At 59.9% G+C, this 20,565-nt stretch overlaps 1 protein-coding gene across 3 annotated transcripts; it reads left to right on the forward strand.

The window, feature by feature from the left end:
• The first annotated feature begins 352 nt into the window (after positions 1 to 352).
• STARD3 (StAR related lipid transfer domain containing 3) lies at positions 353 to 20,252 on the forward strand. Of its 3 annotated transcripts, none has more exons than XM_042787400.1 (16): positions 355 to 450; positions 2,507 to 2,677; positions 5,310 to 5,589; positions 8,520 to 8,597; positions 8,895 to 8,972; positions 9,063 to 9,116; positions 9,219 to 9,336; positions 10,423 to 10,521; positions 11,189 to 11,244; positions 12,026 to 12,118; positions 13,486 to 13,548; positions 14,595 to 14,690; positions 15,265 to 15,344; positions 15,726 to 15,830; positions 17,177 to 17,270; positions 19,105 to 20,252. In XM_042787400.1, the coding sequence occupies exons 3-16, from the start codon at positions 5,374 to 5,376 to the stop codon at positions 19,207 to 19,209; spliced, it is 1,335 nt and encodes a 444-aa protein (XP_042643334.1). In that variant the 5' UTR covers positions 355 to 450; positions 2,507 to 2,677; positions 5,310 to 5,373; the 3' UTR covers positions 19,210 to 20,252. The 3 variants fall into 3 exon arrangements, with proteins under 3 accessions (XP_042643332.1, XP_042643334.1, XP_042643335.1); XM_042787401.1 differs by lacking the exon at positions 2,507 to 2,677 and adding an exon at positions 2,420 to 2,462 and having other exon boundaries at positions 395 to 450; XM_042787398.1 differs by lacking the exon at positions 2,507 to 2,677 and having other exon boundaries at positions 353 to 450.
• The last annotated feature ends 313 nt before the right edge of the window (positions 20,253 to 20,565 follow it).

Consider the following 20,565-nt stretch of genomic DNA (forward strand, 5'->3'; position numbering starts at 1 on the left):
GGGATCGGGGGGGTGTCTGAGCATCTGTGGGGCGAGAGCGGGGAGCTGTGGGGTATGGCTGTGGGGTCAGAGCCCGGTGCCGCCATGGCCCCCCCTCCCACGGGGAATGGGGTCTCCCTCACCCCAATGACCCCCCCGGTGGGGAATGGTACCTCCCAGCCCCACTGACCCCCCCCCCCCCCCCCCATGGGGAATGGGGTCTCCCTCGTCCCACTGACACACACACAACCCCCCGGTGGGGAATGGTCTCTTCCTCTACCCCGTTGGGCCCAGCCGCTCGCCTGCCCCCCCCCCCCCCCCCCCCCCCCCCGGCCAGCGATGGTCGGTGCCGGCACAGCCTCGCTCTGGCGTTTCCCTTCCGGGGTCAGCGGCGGCGGCGCGGGGTCGGAAGCGGCTCTCGCCGGGGTTCGCTTCCGGCGGGGACCGGCACCGAGCACCGGGCGGCGGCAGGTACCGATACCGGTACCAGTACCGGGGGGGCCCTGGGGGGGCCGGCCCCGCTCTAGGCACGGGCGGGCCTGGGCCTGGGCCTGCGCGGGTGACGGGCCCCGGCGGGGACAGGGCCGGGGGGTCATTGGGGCCGGTCCCGCAGCGCGGCCTCCGGGAGGAGGTGGGGGGGGGGGGGGGTGGAGGGTCGTGCCATGCCACGCCACGCCACGCCACGCCACGCCACGCCACACGACTGTCTGCGGGGGGTCCCGCGTTCAGTCCTTGGGGAGGGGCAGTTACCGGCGTTCAGTCTATGGGGGGGCCCGTTACCGGCTCCCCAGAGGCTTTGGGGGCCCCGTTACTGGTTTCCCGGAGGCATTTGGGGGAGGGTCTGTTACCGGCTCCCTGGAGACTTTGGGCCGGGGGGAGCCCGTTACCCGGAGGCTTGGGGGGGGCCCGTTACCGGTTCCCTGGAGGCTTCGGGCCGGGGGGGGTCCCGTTACCGGCTCCCCGGAGGTTTTGGGCCTTGTGCCGGGTACCGGGTGTGGGGGGGTTGGTGTGAGCAGGGCCCCTCTCCACTGGCGGCCAGAAACCTGCTGTGGGCAGGGAGCTCGGGGGGGTCTAATATCCACACGGGAAACCTGGCGGCCCCCCTGGGGAGGGAGAACCCGCCGCCTGGTTTTACAAACCCGCTGTAAAACTGCTCTCTGCACCCCGCGATGGCTCGGGGTGGGGGGGCTGCTCCGCGTTTGGGGGTTCATTTCGGGGCCGTTATCACAGACACATCCCCCGCTGCTTCGGGGCCAGGGTCTCCACGAAGACCCCCAGGTCTGCCCCCCCCCCCCCCCCCCTCCTGTGTTTCATACCCTGCTCCACACCACGGGACCGGGTGGGTTTTGGTCACGGCACGGTGACAGCAGATGCTGCCAGTGGGGTCCCACCGTGGGCCCCCCCCCCCCCCCCCCAAAATGTTCAAGCAGGCTGTGCCTCTCACTGCCACCTCGAGCTCGGGGGGGGGGGGGGGGGGGCAGCACCCACCAAGGGCACCCTGAGCCAGGGAGGGAGAGGGGCTGAGCCCCAACTCTTAGCTGGTGCCAACTGAGGGTTCAGGCAACCACCTTGCCACTGAAAATGAGCGTGGTGATGCGGAGCGCTAACGAGGAGGATAATGGGGGGGCCGGGGGGGGGGGGATGAGGCTGGAAGTTGGTTGTAAAGAGGGGTCGGGTGGGGGGGGAGGCAGCACGGGACGGGGCCCCGGGGCTGGCTCAGCCCTCGGTTTACACTTCCTGAGGCAGCTCCCCTGACACACAGCGGCTCAGAGGAGCGACACCCGAACGTTCCCCGCTCCCCGGGACGCGGCAGCACGCGGCTGAGCCGTTCCCACCCCCGGCACACCGGGCACCGAGGGGCTCGCTCCCCCGGGGAGGGGCTGGGGCAAAAGGGGCTCGCAAGGCGGTGGCCAGGGCCAGGCTGGCGTGCTGGCTGTTCACGAGGCTCTTGGCGTTTCCCTGGCTCTGCCCGCGGTGCCGGGGAGGGGACGGGCTCCCTGGGGGGTCCCGGCCTTTTGAGCTGTTCACAGGGAGGCCGAAGCCGCAGCCCCGATCCCCCTCGTCGCTCTGCTTTACCACGGTCCTTGCCTGTCACTCGTGCTTCCGGGAGCCAGCACGTAACGTGCCTGGCAGGGAGACCTTTCCCAGCGTCAGGCACGGGCCCAGATGAGCCCTGGAAGGTGCTTTAGGGAAAGCTGCAAATCGGGGCGAGGGCAGCTCCGCACCGTGCCTCTGCTGCGGGATCACGGCACATCTGGGGGTGCTCGAAAACCAAACGGCCTCAGCCCTTTGGGGTCCCAGCCACAAATACGACGGGGCCTGTCAAGTGGTTTGCTGAAGATGTTGGCTCATTTAATGTTTGGGGTTTTTTTTTGTTTTTTTTTTTTTTTTTGAGTGAGGTTTAGTGACTAATTTAATATTTAACTTTTTTGTTTTAAAGGCATGTCTGCCCTCTAGGAAGCTCGGACGCGTGTTAGTGTCTGGTGAGTTGGTGTCTCTGAAAGGCCCCGTCCTTCTCGCTCCCCAGGTGTTTTCTCTCCTGGTGCAGCGTTTGGTGCAAAGGCTGTAACTCTCAGAAGAGGTGACATGAGAATTAGCTGTTGAAGTCGTCATGTGAGCTGAGAAGACACATTAATAGGAAGTCGGGGGCGCAGGAGGAAAGGAGAAGCGGTGTCACAAGATGGAAAGGTTTCTTACTGTAAGACATGTCATTAACATGCAAACGTGTGCTAATGAGAAGCTTGTGATTTGAATCTAAAAGCTGAGAGTGGAAAGGGGTGACGCTGGGGAGGGGGGTGACCCTGGAGCTTTGCAGGGGCTGCTCCAGCCTTTCGCAGGGACGGGACGTGCCTCAGCGCAGGCCCTGGGTCCCTTTCGGTGTCCAGCGTCCTGGCGTTTTGCCACCTGGAGCTTTGGGGCAGCGCTGGCTGGGTGTCAGTGCTTGGTGTTGTCTCAGGATGTCACCGGTCCCCTCTCGCATCCTTCTTCATCCTCAAAACGGGAGGTCTCGCCAGCAAAAAGAAACCAGATCTTTCCTCAAAGTTTTAAGAACCCCTTTTTTCTGTAACCAGAAAACCTCTGAGGCGTCCCTGGGGCGGGTGCCCCTTTGGACTGTGTTATTGTCACCCGGGGTGTCCCTCCGGGCAGCACGTGCCACTTGTGCTTCCCCGGCCCCGTGTGTCGGCCGTCGGAGCTGCGCTGCTCGAGGACCCCCAAAAGCGGCTCGTGGCTCGGCAGCCGGTGCGGCGCAGGCTGCGGAGGATGTCTGAATGCATAATACAACACCGGGGCGCTCAATAATTTATCTGTCACCCAGAAAAAGGCACATTTATACACGCTCAGATCCAGCCCCTGCTCTTTCTGCTCTGAGCTTTCTCCTGCCTGAGGGAGCAGTCCCAGTTGGGGGGCCTCATCTGGGCTTAAAATATTTCTGCCAAATCCTGCTCTGTCCCACGGTGCTCTTGAGGTAAAGCCCTTGTCGCCGGTTCTTCCCCAGGAGTTGGTTATTGCCGGTTGGTTTGGGATGGGTGTGCTTCTGAAGCAGGGTTAAACCTCACGGGGAAGGCTGGGCTTTAATGACGGGTGGGTTTAGGTTGGCTGAGCTGCATGAGGGCTCGCACCGGTTCCCGTGGCCTGGTGTTCTGCCTCGGGGGAGCGGGGCCGGCGAGTCTCACAGGGTGATTTTAAAGCACTGTGAAAGTTGCGGGGGGCTGCCTAAGTGCAAAGTGGTGTTTGAAGGAAGGAGGTGGCGACACCCTGCCATAGGGGAGGAGGCAGCCCGGGCATGAGGTGATGTATTATTTAGCGCTCACAGATGTCTTTAACTTTTCTCAGTTTGAGATGGGTCCCTCGCTCGGAGCAGCGAAGAGCCGTGGTCGTTGCGGCTGATCCGAAGTGACAACTCTTCCAGCTCCTTCCGAAGTGTCTCCGAGAGAGACTAACAGGGACTTGACAGGAGTCCAGCTTTGTTCCCTTTCCAGCCCCGGCGCTCCCTGGGGGCTGGGACGCAGAAGCTGCTGGTGCAGGGATCCAAAATCACCCCCAAATCTGGTTTTGCTCAGCTCTTGCAGTTGCTCCAGCGTCCGGTGGGGCTCGGCAGCACCCCTGGCTTGCCCCTTCCCGCAGGTCTGGGCGCAGTCTTGGGGCTTTTTTCCTCGGACGTTGCGTGGCTGCAGCCTCCTGGTTGTGGCGAGCGTGATCTGTTGTAGACAAACAAACCTCACTCGGATCCTGGAGGATGCAGAACTGCTGGGGCAGCAGCTAATGCAGCAAAGAATCTGTTTTTTTGGAGGCAAAATGTCCGTGAGCAGGAGTATTTTGCAGAGAAGGAGTCTGTAGCTGTGCCTTTTGCTGTGGGTGACTTGGATGTGGCGGAGCCGGGGACTGACATATCCCTGGCCTGACCTGTTTTGGCATCCTCTTTCCTTGTTTGTCTCCAGCGTGTGCTTAGTTGCGCGGGCAATTAACATAGTGGCCTCCTTGTGCGGTGCTGACGGAGAGGAAAAATTTTAATACAATGGTTGGCACGGGCTGCCTGAAAACAGCCTTCAGACCTCAACACCTCGCTGGCGCTGGGGTTGTGTGCCCGGCACTGCCAGCCGCCGCGGCCGGGACAGAGAGCAGCGCTTTCCCCTGCTGCCTTCCTGCTGCTCTGCTTGGCCTGAGCCACTCCCAAAGGCAGCAGGCTCTTCTCTCGGCCGTGCCGGATGGGATCCGACGGCGTGACCGGCTCCCGAGGCTTTATGGTTTGCCTTGTGCAAAATGTGGAGCCCCTGGGAGCTTTAGCATCCGTGCCCCTGCGGAGGAGGCTGCTGCAGCTTGGGGTGGCTCCGGGATCCCAGGACCTGCTGCCTTTCAGAGCACGGGCCTCCACAGGAACACCCCGAGGCCCCTGTTCCTGCTGCCGCGGCATCTCCGTGGGGTTTGCCATCTGCTGCTGGGGCCGCCAGCTTGGCTTGCCGTGCTGCGAGCGTGTTCTGGGTGGCTGCCTCTGGGTCCCAGGGACACTTGCTGGTGGCTCCGCGGTCGCCCTGCACCTCTGAGCCTTTCGCAGCCCATCCCTCTCGCTCACTGCAGGGAAGGAGGAAAGGAGGGTCTCTGCTGGTGCTGGTGAACGTTGGGTGCCAGGGTGAGATGGGGCAGCCCTGGGTGTCTTCGCTTCAGAGAGGGAGGCTCTTTGCCAGCCCAAAAGCCAGTATTAGCTTTTTCCCTCCGGAACTGTATCAGACAGGCAGGATCTCATTTGGTAATAATAATTTGCCTTTAGAGGGGTGAGAAGGGGGTATGCAGACCCCCGAGGCTTGAGGGTTCCCCGTTGTGTCTCCCCGCAGGTGATGCACTGACTTGGCAGATGTTGCCCTGATCGACGTAGGACCCAAGTGGCTTGGGCCAAGGATGAGCAAACCGACAGACCTGCAGCACGACCTGGAACGAAGCCTCCCAGCCATAGCGTCCATCAGCACCTCGTTCTCCCAGAGCCAGGGCTTCTCCCCGTACTGCTACTTCTCTCCGGAGAAGAGGAAAGCCATCTCGGATGTGAGGAGAACCTTCTGCCTCTTTGTCACCTTCGACCTGCTCTTCATCTCTTTGTTGTGGATAATCGAATTGAATGTAAGTTGGGGAGAAGCAAATCCGTGGAGTCTTTGCCCCTTTAAGTTGGGCTTTTTTAATTCAGTTCCCTCTGCCTTAATTGCTCCGTTGCAAAATTCTTGCGCCAGGTCTTTGTTTGTTCTTCCCAGCGCTCTGGTGATTTGTGCTGGCTGAGAAACCACTGCACAGTTAGTGTAAACTAAAGTCCAGCTCGTTTCCTGAAACCGGGCTCTGTTGTGGCTGCCCAGGGTTGTTAACGCCGTCACGTGTAGCGCTCTGTGTTGTAGTGTAACAAGATCTGGGGCCCGTGGAATCGCCAGGTTGAGCAATTGGCCAAATTTCTCTCCTGCTCCCCTTGCTTTAAGTGAAGCCGCTCGCTGTGTTTGCCCAGCAGCTGCCAGCTTTGCCGCAGCGTCGTCTTCTTGGAGCACGGGAGGAGCAGGGTAGGATGTGCAGACCCTCCTCTCACCCACCCAACTGTTGGGCAGAGACGAGGGAGGCGCTGAGCTTTGGTCCTGACATGCTGCTGCTAATCTCAGCTTCTGAAAGCCAGAGGTGCTGCTCCAGCGCAGAGGGGACCGGCGAAGGGGACCGGGGGGATTTTGGTCCTCTGCGAAGCGCCTGTCACACCGACGGAGGCTGCTGCGTCTGCTCAGTGTGTCAACTGTTGCAATGACCAGGGAAATCCAGTTTATTTACCCCGGTCCCATCAGGTCAAAGTTACTCCCTGGGCTGTATTTTGGTTTTGTTTTTTCCTGACTGGTTTCCGCCGTGGTGACGGTGGGTTCCAGGTACTGCATGTCCTCCTGTGGAACAACCCGAGCAGGGAGGCAAGATGAACAGATAGACCCCAGCGCTTCTGCGTGCGGCCCTGCCGGTGTCTGGCCTTTATTTATCAGCACTGGATCCTGCGCTCACTTAGCAGCTCTTATCTCTGCCCTGTTTATCTCCTGGGTGTCTGCACTTAACAGATTGTCTCGGCCAGCAGCTCCCTCACCCTGCCCGCTGCAGCCGGCCACGCAGTGTTGAGAGCCTGAAGAGACCCCTGCTCCCCCCCAGCCTAGGAAAAATCATCTCTCAGCCAGCATTCCAGCCATGCCAATGGTGTCCTGCATGCCCGGCTCGGACCCCGGCTTCCTGCTCTTGTCCCTGTTCGCTGGGCTCTCTGGAGAGGTGCTGTCTACAAATCAAAAACAATCCAGCCCCAGGGAGCCAATCTGCCAGCGCGGTCACCAGGGTGATTCTGAGCATAGGTCTTGCAGGTAGCCATTAATGAGTGACTAACTGCTGATATTTGGGCCCTGAGCTGGGATGCTGCATATTTAAAGCTATTAGGGCATCTTATTTGCCTAGTTATGAAGAGCAACGATTTTATATCATGACTAATGCTTTTTTTATCAAACCGTTTCCTTTGCTGCAAGATAAGCTGAGCAAATTGGCCCTCGTTAAATGTCTGTTGCCTGCAAACTGTAATTCTGCGAGCTCGCGGCTCTTGGAGAGATGCCTCAGACGGTTCTGCCTTGTTCATGGCAGCGGCCTGTATTTAAACTGAAAACACCTCCCAGAAGTCGTAGTCCTTCCCCGTGTCTCGTTCCTCCTGCAGCATCTCACGGCGGCGTCACGGTGTGGGGAAGAGGCTTTCGGAGGCAGCTCAGCAAAGCTGGCTGGCACGAGTCCTGCAGCCGCAGATCAGTTAAAGCAATAGTGCAGAACTGCTTTGCCCCCCTCTCCCTGAATATTAAGCACCAGCCCTGACCTAGAGGGACCGCTTCCCGATGGCTGCCTCTTCTGTCCTTGGACTGTCTGACAAGAGGGTGCCAGGACACCAGGCTGCCAAGAACTGGCCTGAGATCCACCAACTTGTTTCTCACAGATCATCAAACAGCTGTCAGCCTATACCAGCTTCCAGGCCAGCTGGGCTGCGTTCAAACCAATAGCCTAAAGGTGAAGCATTTGTTCCAGTTACCTGAGCCATCCACTTCCTCATAAACAGCGATTCCAGGCTCCCGAGAACAGGATTTATGGTGTCAAAAGTACCAGAGCTGTCAGGCCCCAGATTGTCTCGGGGTGAGGCAAGAGAGCTCTTCCGTAAGCTCTTTCCACGCACCCATACGATATCCCAGAAAGCAGTTTTGCCTCTCTCAGATTTCCTTGCAGTCACTCTGTGTCTGTGCACGTCCCTCGTCCTCCCCTCCTCCCTCTTCCCCTCTGCCAGTACGTTTGAACCTTCTGGTTGACTTCCTCCGTCAGATTTCCTGGAGAGCAGCTCGGCACTGCTGGGAGCTGTGGGAAGCCAGCTGGCCTGGGCGAAGGGAGAGGGGACCCCTGGGTTCTTTGCACAGCGAGGATGATCGCAGTTTAAATTCCACCAGGTTGCTGAGTGACCCCTGAGAGCCCTCATGGGGGAGATGTTTTGATTGTCCAGCTGGAGACACTTTGTTCGGTGCGTTACTGAAGGCGCTAGAGAAGCCGTTTCCTGTGGGTTTTTCGTTTTTTTTTCCGCGTCTCCTCCCCTACAGCTGAAGTCTGACACCCGAAGCCACGCATGGAAGCGGTGGGCACGAGCGGGAGGTGTTGTCCAACCAAGGGCTTTAGGCTGTGAGAGTTGTGATCCGATGGCGCCGGATGCGCTGAGCCGAAGGAGTGGCTTTTCGGCGTTAGAAAGCCCACCCCCCCCCCCAGAAGTGTTTAATGTACCCGTGAGCTGCTCCAGCTCTGGCTGCCCGACTCGCGCTCCTCAGTGTGAAACCGAGGGTGAAATGGGCTGTTGTAGCCTCCTGTGGTCCCGCGTTGGCAGACGAGCCCGTGTCGTGGCTGCCGCAGGCATTTGTATGCCTGGTGCATAACCCGACCCGGCGGTAACCTCCGGTCACCGCTTGGCCGGTTTCTTCCTACTATTAGTTTCTTATCAGCGCACTCAATGGCTTTCTGGTTTCCTGTCTCCCCTTCAGACCAAGGATGGCATTCAGAAGAACCTGGAGAATGAAATCATCAAGTACAATTTCAAGACCTCTTTCTTTGATATATTTGTGAGTACCCCAGATTTGCTGCGGGTGAGGGAACGGCTTTAGAGCTGCTGGGGGTGGCGCGGCCGAAGGCTGGGCAGGGAGGGTCCGTGTGCCTGGAGGGGGGCTGGGGTCTCCCCGCAGCTTTGCCCCTCGCCTGGCTCAGTGAAATCGGGCAGGTCGCAGCCCATCCTGTCGCAGCCTTGACCCCCCTCTGGCTAGGAGACGAGGTCCTCAGGAGCTGGCCCGTGTCTGCGTCCTCCCAGCACCTGGCAGAGGGACAAGGGCAGTGATGGTGTCCATGGCTTTTTGTTTTTAAAGGTCTTGGCTTTCTTTCGGTTTTTTGTGTTGCTGCTGGCCTATGCAATCGTAAAGCTGCGCCACTGGTGGGTCATAGCGGTAAGAAGGCAATTTTTGCTTTCCTGTTTTTAGTTTTCTGTCTCTGCCTGGAGCTTGCAGGGATCTGAGATACGTAAATTTATTTTTCAGGTCACTACATTGGTATCCAGTGCCTTCCTGATTGTGAAGGTCATCCTCTCCAAGGTTGGTTTCCTTGAGCTCACAGGGGATTGCTTTGTGATTACCTGATGCTGCTGTTTTCCCGTCTGTGTAAACTCCCTGTGGTTTCTGCTTTCTTCCACGCAGCTTCTGACCAAAGGGGCTTTCGGCTATTTACTTCCTATCGTCTCGTTTGTCATTGCTTGGCTAGAGACTTGGTTCCTGGATTTTAAAGTCCTAACTCAGGAAGCAGAAGAGGAACGATGTGAGTATTTTGCTCCTCTCTGGTAGGAGTTGGCAGATGAGACTACCAGGCCTGGGGTTTCTGCTGCTTTGGCAGCACCTTGACAGATATGACATTTATAGAGAAGTGATCTCCAGGCTGGCTGTGATGGTAAGTGCCTGACTCAATTCTGTTATGGTATACAAGTCCCTTCAGGGGAAGAAAATACCAGCTTATAAAAAGCATCTTTTAATTGAGTGGAGAAAAACATGCCAGATTCCCCAATGTCTGGATCCTGAAGCCAGACGTGTTGGAAACAGAGCTCACCTCCCCATCAGAGAAAATGTTTTGAAACAGCGGGCCAAGTGCCAGGCGGACTGTTGGACTCTCCGTCTCTGGATATCTGTCTCGGGTCTGGGCTGGAGACTTTTCGGGGAGGATTGCTTCAGTCACAGACTCGTTACAGGGGCACGGCGCGAGTTATGGCGCGTGAAATTTGACAGCCTCTGGTCGCTGAGGTCAGACTAAATGGAGGTTGAGTTTGACCTAATGCTTTACAAATTACCCTCCAGTGCCGGGCACCTGTAACTTCCAGAGTCCTTCTCGGGGCTGGGTGCTCAGCCCTGACTGGCACGTCTGCCCCTTCCTAAAGCAGCACAAGGAGTTTGTCGCTCTCCCGGGCTTAACTGACAAAAAGAGGACTGGGAAAGGGCACGTAAACGAAGGAGAATTTGTCAAGCTGGGCTCCATCAGAAATGCACTGACTGACTGGAAAACACCAGAGGATGTTTGGGTCTTGCGAGGAGGCTTTAAGATGAAAAATGATCAAGTGTTTAATGCCTCTATTGGATTAGGCTCAGGTTCCAAATTGCTTCCAGGGGAAGCTCTTATTTAATTAGATGCTTAATCGCCTTTGGATTTGACAGGCAGAAGAGCCCATTGATCTCCATGCAGATAAAATGTCTGAAACAAAAGATGAGGCAATAGGAGCTGAAAAGCTTGTGGGCTGGCCGGTGTCAGTGCGAAAAGACCAGCTGTATCTGGAAGAAAGTGGTGGGCAGGGTGGCTGTGGCGGGGGCCCCAGGACCTGGATGCCGTGTGTGTAAAACCTCATGCTTTGGTTCGCAGGGTACCTGGCAGCCCAGGCTGCAGCCTCTCGCAGCTCCCTGCTCTACCCCGGAGCCCTTTCCGAGGGGCAGTTCTACTCCCCGCCGGAGTCCTTCGCGGGTAAGACATCCCCTCCTGCCGGGGGCCGCCTCGCTTCCCCGGCTTGTTCCCCTCTCAGCATTCCCCCCGGGGTCTCCTCGCCTATCCGGAATTGCCTCCTCCCCGAGCTCTGTCTCGTTATCCTAGCCCTTGGCAGTGGCGGGTGGCAGGGCCTCCAAGAACTGACACTGCGAAACGGGCTCCTCGCGCTGTGCCCGGGCAGGGCAGGCCCGGCCGCGCTGTCTCGGTGCCATCTGCGGAGCCGAGTCGCGCTCAGCCCTGCGCTCCTGGCTCCGGCTCAGTGGGAAACTGGAGCCTTTTGTGGTCTTGGGATCAAACGCTCTCAGCTGCGGCTGAAGGACTCGAAAAACGCTGCCCTCGGGGTGAGGGCACGGGGGGGGGCGGTGTGAGTTGCCACAAGCAGGTGAGGGCTGGAGCTGGCAGCGCTCCGCTGCCCTGCGGCACCGCCTCGTGCTGGCCCCAGGGTCCTGCCCCGCTCGGGAGCGAGGAGGCGTCAGCCGGAGCGATTCGGCGGAGGCGTTTGGGGAAAGAGGGGCCTGGGCTGTGTCAGCAGGATGGGGCACGGGGATCGGACGCTGTCCGTCCCCCACGAGGAGGTCAGGGGGAGGTGGTGCAAGCGGGGTCTTCATCAACCACGTGTTCGTCGCGTGCTTCCCCCCCCCCCCAGGGTCGGACAACGAGTCGGATGAGGAAGGTGCAGGGAGGAAGGCGTTGACAGCTCAGGTAAACAAAGGCAGCGTGGCCCGAGGCCTGTCGTCGGGGCTGTGGGAGTCGGACAATCCTGCTGGCCCCCGCGGGGTGCTGTACCTGCGGAGCACCGCCGGCTGCTGTCCCTCATTTCACACCTTTCCGTTCTGGGGACGTTTGGCCGAGTTGCTCTGCCCGGCCCTCGGCGCCAGGCTGTTCCCCTCGTGCTTCTGGTGGCAACCGCGGCCACCGCGGGAGCAGGCTCCTCCGGCTAACACCCGACGTTAACCCCCCTTTCCCCGGGGGGGGCACGCTCTCCCCAGCAGCATCCCGCGGCGCTGGGATTCTGCCCCCGCCTCCTGCCCCCTCCCTCTCCCCGCCTCGGGCCCTGGTTACCCGGTCCCGTACGAAGGACATCGCCTCGAAGTTCGTCGCTGAGCTGTGGCTCCCCGAGGCCCGGCTGGGCGCCGGCTGCTTCCTGCTCCTTTCCAAGCGGTTCTGCTGCCCCGGTTTTGGCACCCCTGCAGAAGGAAGCTCTGCGCATCCCGTAGCCCTTTGCCTGCTGGAAACCCTGACGTTGAGGCGGGAGGCTCGCCGGTAGACGCAGCTGGTGTGTGGATGCAAGCCAGGGCGGGGAGCGTGACTTTGAGCTCCAAAATGAGGCCTCTGTGACCCAAATTAAGAGATTTCTGCGGTGTGGTGATGGGAGATGGCCCCTTTCCCTCTGCCAGCCCTGGGAGGGGGGGTCGGCAAGCCTCGCGCGCACACTTCAGGCTTCCTGCACACCCAGCTAATGAAACGCTCCCTTCTCTCCTAGGAGAAAGAGTATGTCCGACAAGGCAAAGACGCGATGGAGGTCGTGGACCAAATCCTCGCCCAGGAGGAGAACTGGAAGTTTGAGAAGAACAATGCAAGTGTCCCCCCGCCCCACCTGCCGGGCAGCGCGGCCGGCGGAAAGCACGGATGGCTTAGCAAAAACGGGAGGACAAATGAGGCTTTTGAAACCTCCTTGCGACATGAAAAATTAACAAGCGTTACAATTACCTGATTGAATTAGGAATCTATTCCAGTTCAGTTAAATGTAAAATCCCCTCTTATTTAATTAGACGTTTAATTGCCTTCCTGTTTGACAGGAGAGAGCCCATCACTCCTCCCTCCAGCCGGCGGGCGGGCAGGGGCGGACAGCTCACCTTTGGGAGGTGCTGGGCCGCGGAGCCGTGCCCCGCTGCCGCGGCTTTCCGCCCTCGCTCCGCCGCACAGTGCCTTCGAGCATCCTGGGGAGCCCAAGCCCAGCTGGGGTCCGGCCTTTCTGGCCCACGTGGGAGCAGGAGATTGAGGGGCACAGGCTGCTCCTCCCGCCCCCAAAGCCGTTTGTGTGTGCCCCCCTTCCCCAGGACAGGGACCTCGTGGGCGCTGGGGTGTAAATCGGGGACGTGGCTTCGCCAGAGGGGTCTGTCTGCACGTCCCACCTCTTGCTCCGGGCAGCACAGAGGAGCACAAAGCGAAGCGGGCCCTGCCCTGCCTCTTCCCTCACCGCGCTGGTTCCTTCCCTGAGCTACAGGAGAGGTTTCTGGGGTACCTAGAGCTCCTTTCTCCCTCCAAAAAAGGGTGGAGGGAAAGGGGCGGTGTCTCTGCCCCCTAAAAGCAGCCTTGCCTTCGGCTCGTGGGCTCGCAACGCGACTGGGGTGAGAGTCCTGCAAACTGCAGTCTCATCTGGTGTTTAAAATTCCCCTGTCAAGTGATCCATTGTCTGACGCCAAACTAGCTGGGCAGATTGTTTTCTTTATCCAAAGGGGGGATGGATTTAAATAGACTAATCAGAGTTTAACACAGGGCTAATGATGAAAGGTTATCATCTGTCCGTCCCTAACCCCTCCGGGGAGTCTCCTCTCAGATGTAGGTAACAACAGCAGTGTGTTGGCAAACTAACCCCTTTCTCTTACCCTGGTGTTGGTAGCTTGCTACAAAGAGAATTTGACCTTGACGTGGAGTTTGCAGGCTGGCATGGGGCGGTTTCTTTTTCTGTCTCATCACTGCTGCCGCTCTGGATATTGTTTTGTTGATGGAAATTTGTGCATGTGCCTCTGAAACGTGCTCCCCGCTGCCTGGCGTGGGGGGCCGGGGGGATGTTGGAGGGGCTGGAGCGGGTCCTCGAGGACGACCCGCGCGGCAGGACGGCTCCTGCAGCCGCCGCGTTTGCACGCTCGCAGACTTTACCCCAGAAAGAAGCGATTCCTTTTGCTGACATAAACCTAACTTCCTTAATTTCTTCCACAGGACTTTGGTGACGTTGTTTACACTTTCGAAATACCTTTCCACGGCAAGACCTTTATTTTAAAGGTAAGAACCTTCCTGGATCACTTCCTTAGCCTGCGTGGTACGGGTGAAGAGCGACTGCTCTGCTGGGAGCCACGGCTCAGCTTTCACGCTCTGCCCTGGCCCTGGCAGGCCGGGTCAGGCTGCACAGCACACTCTCTTTGCTTGAGACAGATGAACTGCGCTGCGCGCTCTAGGGAATCTCTCCAGGAAAGCCCCTTGGCTGGCAGACAAACTCCCCAGCAAATATGGGCCCCAGTCTCTGCTGGTAGAAGTGGGAGCAGGTGACTGCAAGACTCGCTTCCAACCCCAGCATCTAGGACTAATCTGACCAAGGAGGCTAATTGGAACTAATTGCCAGCAAGACCAGGGCTGAGCGTGCGTCTGCTGCTGCCTGGCATGGAGAAGAGCTGCTCGGAAGTGCCTCGCTCTGTGCCCTCGCTGGAGTGGCTTGGCTGTAAACCACGCTTTAATGAAGCATTGGTGCTGCGGTGGCTTTTCTTTGTTCCAGTGCATATGTTGCCTCGCTGGCAGGAGCTGCCAATGGAGCAGCTCTGCGTTCGCGAGGAAAAGCTGGATGGGTCCCACTTTACTGCATTAACCATTTGCCTCCAAAGATCCCCTGTCCCACGGGGACGTGGGGAAATGAAGGTTGTCTGTGCTGGAGCTCAGAAACAGCTTTTCGGCAACTTCCCGCGCGCGTAGCAGAACTGCTGATAGAGCGGGGTGCGGGTGGGAGAGGAGCCAACCCCAAGGTCCGTCTGTCTCGCCGTGTTACAGACAGACACTTGCCCTCCCTTACAGCAGCATGGACCTCGGCAGGCTGCCGAAACCCGAGGCCTGATCTGTCCTCCCTGACTCCACGTGTGCCCTCCAGGCTCCCCGGAGCGAGAGCGCTGTGGCAGAAGGGGTGACAGCCTTGGCTTTGCGTGCGCCTGAGCCAGGCCAGCCTTGCCGCTCCCCTCCTGTACTACCCCCAGTTATTCTTTGTCATCCACCCTGTGTTCCTTAAAAATAATCTTAGCAAAGTGGAGTGGGGGACTGGCTAACTGCTCTGGCTCTGTCCTCAGGCTTTCCTGCAGTGCTCTGCTGAAACAGTTTACCAGGAGGTTATTCTCCAGCCTGAGAAGATGATCCTGTGGAACAGAACAGTGGCAGCTTGCCAGGTGAGCGTGCCGGACAAAGATGGCTTAATCACAGGAGCTCCTTGGAGCGGAGAGTTGGAGCTTCCCAGTCCAACACCGGCTGTCGGTGGTGCCCAGGTCCTACTGGAGCTGAGCTGGATCCGAGTCACTGAGGCGTTAAATCTCCGCCGCTCATCCGTACGATCCGAACGCTCTGCGGCAGCCAGCTGCATGCGTGTGCCCATCCAAAAGCCCATGAGGTGGGCAGGGAGATGGGCCAGCGCCTGAGCCAAGCCTGCTTTTGCTTGGGAGGGTTTGGGCGTTTTGCGCCGTCGGTGTGGCGGGGATCTGAAGGCAAAGCCTGTGCATCCCCCGCCCCAGAAAGGCAGAGGGACCAGTCCCAGAGCAGGAGACAAACCTGTGCACACCCTGCCAGAGAGCTCACCCCCCTCAGCCTCGGATCAGCTGCTAAAGACACTCCGGTTGCTTTGATTCCTGCTGCTGTTTTAGGGGAGGGTCCGTATCGCCCAGCTGTTGGCACGTGCAGACCTGCAGGCACAGTCTGAGGAAATCTCTTTTTATTTTTATTCCTCTTTCCCCCCCCCCCCCCCCTCAGATCTTGCAGCGGGTTGAAGACAACACGATCGTCTCGTACGATGTGGCAGCTGGGGCTGCAGGCGGTGTTGTTTCCCCAAGGTCAGTTTATTCCACTGTCTGGTTTGTACTGAGCCCCTGAACACCCTCTGAAAATACGGAGAGGAGCATCTGAGTGTGGTGAGAGCGCTCTGCCCCGGCTCTGCCGCTCTTCGCTGGCTGGGAGCTCGCGGTGTCACCGAGGCAGGGCAGGCTGGCTGTGCGGGTAACGCGCCCAAAGGCAAAGAGCCCCAGAAGTCTCCTCCAGACGTTTCTTGTAGCTCAAAAAATCTGCCTCGGTCGGTCTCCCTGATAACGGTGCTGCACTGTGCTTTGCCCGTTTGTTGACATACCTCTGGCCCAGCCTTTCCCCGCAGTCCGGAGAGCGGGATCTGCTCCTTCAAAGTCCCATTTGAAAGCAGTCAGCGCCTTTTCTTTGCTTAGGGATTTTGTGAACGTGCGCCGGATCGAGAGGAGGAGAGACAGGTACATTTCCTCAGGGATGTCGACCACGCACAGCCTCAAGCCTCCGCTCTCCAAGTATGTCAGGTAAGAGGCAGGTTCTGGGGTTTTTTAAGCTGGTATCTGACACGCGCTTTGCTTAAGCTTAGGGCAAAGAGCCACTTAAATGAAAACCCTGCTGTCTTCCTGGCAGCGGTTGCAGGAAGCGGAGCTATTTGTGGAGCTAAACCTTGCTTCCCTTGTTCTTCTCCCTTTGTTAAAGAAACTCTCCGTGCTGTTCAGCGTTGCTCGGGCGTTCCCCAGCTCTGCTCAGGGGAGTGGAGGTGCCGACCAGTAACAGCACAAACCCCAGCCCCGTCTACATCCTGTTTATGTAACAGTTAATTCCCAAACAGGGCCAGCTGCCATTTCTGAGGGGCAGTAAACAGCTGAGGGTGGCTCGCTTTGAGCCTCTCGCATGCCTTTTGCTTCTCGTAAGCCAGTCACATACTGACTTTAAAGGCTGAGGACATGGAGAGATGGTCCCAGGGGCGAAACGAGCTGCGTCAGGATGGACTGGCTCCCAAAGCCTCGGCAGGTCTTTGGCCTCTCCCCTTCCGAAGGGACAGCTTTGCCTGGCTGGTGATGAATCTCGGCGGGGTTATTCTCATCAAACAAGGACTCCTTGTTACTGTCTGCTCGGGTGCCTGGGGCCCAGCTGTGCCACTTCGCGCACTGACTTTGTTTTTCCTAATAATCTGGTTAAAGTAATTGACATTTTAACTCAGAGCCGTTATAGCTGCCTCAGTCTATTTAAGAGCTGGGGACTTCAGGGCCTAGAAAAATCTTTTTTACAAACGTATGCAGCAAAAATAGCATGTTCCTGAACAGGGAAGGGAAATCTGTATTTGGGCTGTGTGTGCGAGCGCAGCTCTTGCATCTGAGACGGATCAGATGGTGCGAGAAGGATCTGGGGGCTGCAGAGACAAGGCTCCCCGTGCCGAGCCCGTCCTGACCGCGCAGGGTTTCCCTGGCCGCTCGGCTTGCCTGGGACCTCTCCTTCGCTTCCCATTTCCACGGAAAACCTTCCCCGTGGCGAAGAGCCGGCGTCGGCCGGGCTGGCACGGTCCGGAGGCAGAGGCTGCTGCTTCTCAGCCGGCGGCCCTGCGGCAGCCCTGGCACCGCCGCTGCCAAAGCACCTGTGGGAAACCTGCCTCGCCGTGCTCGCCCGTGCGCCCGCAGCCAGAGCGGAGCCCTCCCCGGGCACTCTGCACATCTGCTCTTACCCCGCCGGGCTCTCGGGCCTCGCTGCCAGGCTGGTGGGGGGGGGGGGGGGGGGGGGGGCTCTGGCTGCAGGAGCTAGCGCAGGATCGGTGCCGTGCACCCCAGCGCGCTGGCAAACGGCTTTTCAGCCGGCCCCGGCTCTGACCGCCTGTGTTCTTGCTTCCCCGCAGGGGTGAGAACGGGCCCGGAGGATTCATCGTGCTGAAATGTCCCAGCAACCCCAGGGTCTGCACGTTCATCTGGATTCTCAACACGGACCTGAAGGTAAAGCCGGCTCTCCGCTGGTGCGCGAGCGCGGCGGCCGTCTCCCGTCCCCGGCGGGGGCCGGCGTCCCCCCGGCGCAGCGCAGGCTGCCCGCTGGGGTCCTGCTCCGTGCCCCCCGCTTCTGAGAGCGGCTCCTGAGCCACGGCTGCCCTAAAGGGACTCCAGTTTTGCTGGCGGGGGTTAAACGCTACCTGAAAAATCGCCCTCTTTCCCCCCTCCCCGAGGTTGCCCCGAGTGAGGTGGGGAAGCTCTTCCTAAGAGAAGAGACCTTAAGTTAAGGGTTTCACATCTCTGTGTGCTGGACTTGGGGGGGGTGGGGTGGAGATTTTTATCCTCTTTGGGGACTGCAAACAGCGGGGCACATGCAGCGCTGCCTGCTGCCCCCAGGAACGTGCTGAAGGGGCGACTCGCTCGCCCCCTGCTTGTCCCCGTACCCTGGTCCACACCCCGGCGCGCCTGGGGCTGTGCCCGGCCCCCCGGGGAGGTGACCCCTCGAGCTGGAGCCATCTGGGGAGGTGCCTGTCGAGTCCTTGCCCGGTGGCCCAGACAAAAGGCAGCGGCGCGAAGGGAGCCAGGGTCGGGCGGATGGGGCTGGGGGTTGGGGGGGGGGGAGCGGAGCTGGCCCGTTTTCTTCCTCCGCTGAAGGTTGACGTGGTAACGGGCGCTGCAGCAGCGAGCACAAAGGCTCCATTCATCAGCGCTCTGCTGCAAAGCTGCGCGGGGCCCCCCCCCCCCCTCCCCTCCCACGGCCCTCCCTCCCTCCCCACACGGCAGATCAGCTCCTGCCCGCCTCGTGAAACGCTTTTTGGAAAAGATTTGCAGAAGCGCCTGCCGGGGCAGAGCGGAGCGTGGCCTCCTGCTCCCTTTTGCTCCGTTTTCCTCCCCGCGTCCGGCTCCGACGCCTCTTCCCGCCCCGCTGTAACGAGTGGGTTTGGAGGGATAATGAACCCACTTGGTTGTGCAAGATGGGGCTGGGAAAGGAAAAGATGTTCCTTGTGCCTCCCCGGGCCGGAGAGCACTCGCCCACCTCCTGCCTCCGCTGCTGGAAGAAATGCCGTAGCGGCCGAGCTATTAATAACCCGCCCGTCGACTGCTCCCACCATCTTCCTGAAGGGCTCTGCTAGTGCCCAGACCCCTCTTCTGCCGCTGCCTTGCTATTTCCTTTGGCCCTGAAGAAGTTATTTATAGCACATGGCTCATCCCTTCCTGCGACGAAGGGTGAGAATTACACACGCGTGTGTGTGTTGGTGTCCCTGCCGGAGCTTCGCCCCGGAGCTTGTTTCCGAAATGGTCCCTGGACCAACAGTCCCACAGCCTCTTGCCCCCCCCCCCCCAGTAGCAGAGAAAACTTGCTCCAGGGAAAAGGCTCTGTCCTGCCGAAACACCCCAATCCAAAGTGTGTGCGGGGGGGTGCTCTTGTGCCTACCTGACCCCCCAGGATAGTTGGCCAGCCATCCCTGCCTGCGCTTGGGACCCCCTCTCTGCCCCGGGACGCTGCACGAGCCCCCGGGCGCAGCTCCCAGCCCTCCCTCAGCTCCCTTCCCCCGCAGAGGCAAGGATTATTTTATTTTATTTTTTGAATGCATCTCACATAATAGAGCGCAGGCCGAGGCGGTTGGGCTTGAGTCGTGCAGGGCTTTTTTAGAGAAATCAAAGCGCATTTCAGTTCCTCCCCCGGAGCAAGCTCCTTGAAAGCGGCAGCTCCCCGCCGCGGTGCTCGTGCATCCCTCGGGTCGGGCTGGGGGGGGGGAAAATCACCCCTGAGCTGCCTCCCCGCTCCATGTTTCTCTGTTTGTTTTTGTTTTTGTTTTTTTTTTTGTCCCCCCCTCCCCAGGGCCGCCTGCCCCGGTACCTGATCCACCAGAGCTTGGCTGCCACCATGTTCGAGTTCGCCTTCCACCTCCGCCAGCGGGTCAGCGAGCTTTCCGGCAAGCCGTGAGCAGTGGGGACCTGCCCTCGCCGGACATTCCTCTGCCCTCTCCCCTCCGTGGCTGGAGGGGGACACACACACACACACACACAGAGCCAGGAGAGGCCCCTGCGGCCCCCAGGGCCTCGCCGTGCCCCCCCCCCCCCCCCAGGGAGGCTGCCCCACACTACCAGCGCTGAGCTGAGGCCGGGGGGTGCTCAGCTCCTTTTCCCACCCCCAATTCCCCCTCACCGGGGCGCTGAAGCCATTTGACTGTTGTGTGCCAAACCCCTGCCCTGACCTTCCCCCCCCCCCCCATACACCACGTGGGGGTTGGGGGCTGCTCTGTGCCCCCCCAGACTCCTGCACTTGCACCCCAGTTCGGTGGGAAAGAGGGGCTGGAGGAGACGGCCACGTTGGGGTGAGGACACAGGTCTGTCCCTTCTCCTTGTCCGGCTGAAGCCCCGTGCCAGGCTCTGGGGGGGCCATTGTGTTCCCCCCCCCCCACCTGGCTCCCTGCAGCAGGGGATGGGGGGGCAGTCTGTGCAGGGGACCCCCCTCCTGGGTTGTTCCCTGGAGCTTTGGGCTGCCCAAATTTCCCCTTGGGGCTTGGCCGAGCTCATGTCATGTGTATGTGTCCCCCCCAACTCCCGGCGGAGGCAGAGCGCGATTTGCCTTAAGCAGAGACTTTTATCCATTTTTTCTTTTTTTTTTTTTTTTGAGGGGTAGGGGGGGGAATAGGGAGTTGGGGGGGGGGGGGGGGGGATGATGCGGGGGCGACTGCGCCTTCGCTCTACCTGCGAGCGCCGGTGCCGTGTTCCGGGCTATAAAGGGAATCAGCGCGAAGCCGCCCGCACGCGGGGGCACACGCCGGCAGCGCTGCGGCTGGGGGGGGGGGGGGAGCGCCCACGCCAGGCTCCCCCCCCCCCCCAACGTTCCCCCCGGGGCTTTCTGCCCCCCTTTTTTTGTCCTGGGGGGCGGGAGGTGGGGTGTCCATCCCCACCCCGTGTGCCTGCAAGGGGTGATGCCTCCGGCCGGCCCCGGTCAGAATTAAAAGCCTTGCACTGTTTGCAGCGCGGCGCCTGCCCTGTGCCCTTTGTAACCTGAGTGAGTAAAAGCGAGGAGGGACGCTGGGCTGGGGGGGGGGGCAGCCCGGATCGGCCCCCCCCCCACACACACACACAAAGAGGGGCGTCCTCCACGCTGGCTTCAGCCACAGGTGTCACTGTCCCCTCAGCCCGTGGTGGCATCGGCGTGGAGCATCCACCTCTGCGCTGGTCGCCCTGGGCAAAGGTTTCCCCAAACCTCTGTGTGTGTGCCCCCCCCCCCCCCCGAATGGGACCACTGTGGCTGTGGGGCGCTGGCCCACGTGGCTCGGGGGGGGGC

Source organism: Tyto alba, unplaced genomic scaffold (genome assembly GCF_018691265.1).
Source record: "Tyto alba isolate M040663 unplaced genomic scaffold, T.alba_DEE_v4.0 Super-Scaffold_12, whole genome shotgun sequence".
Classification (NCBI taxonomy): domain Eukaryota; kingdom Metazoa; phylum Chordata; class Aves; order Strigiformes; family Tytonidae; genus Tyto; species Tyto alba.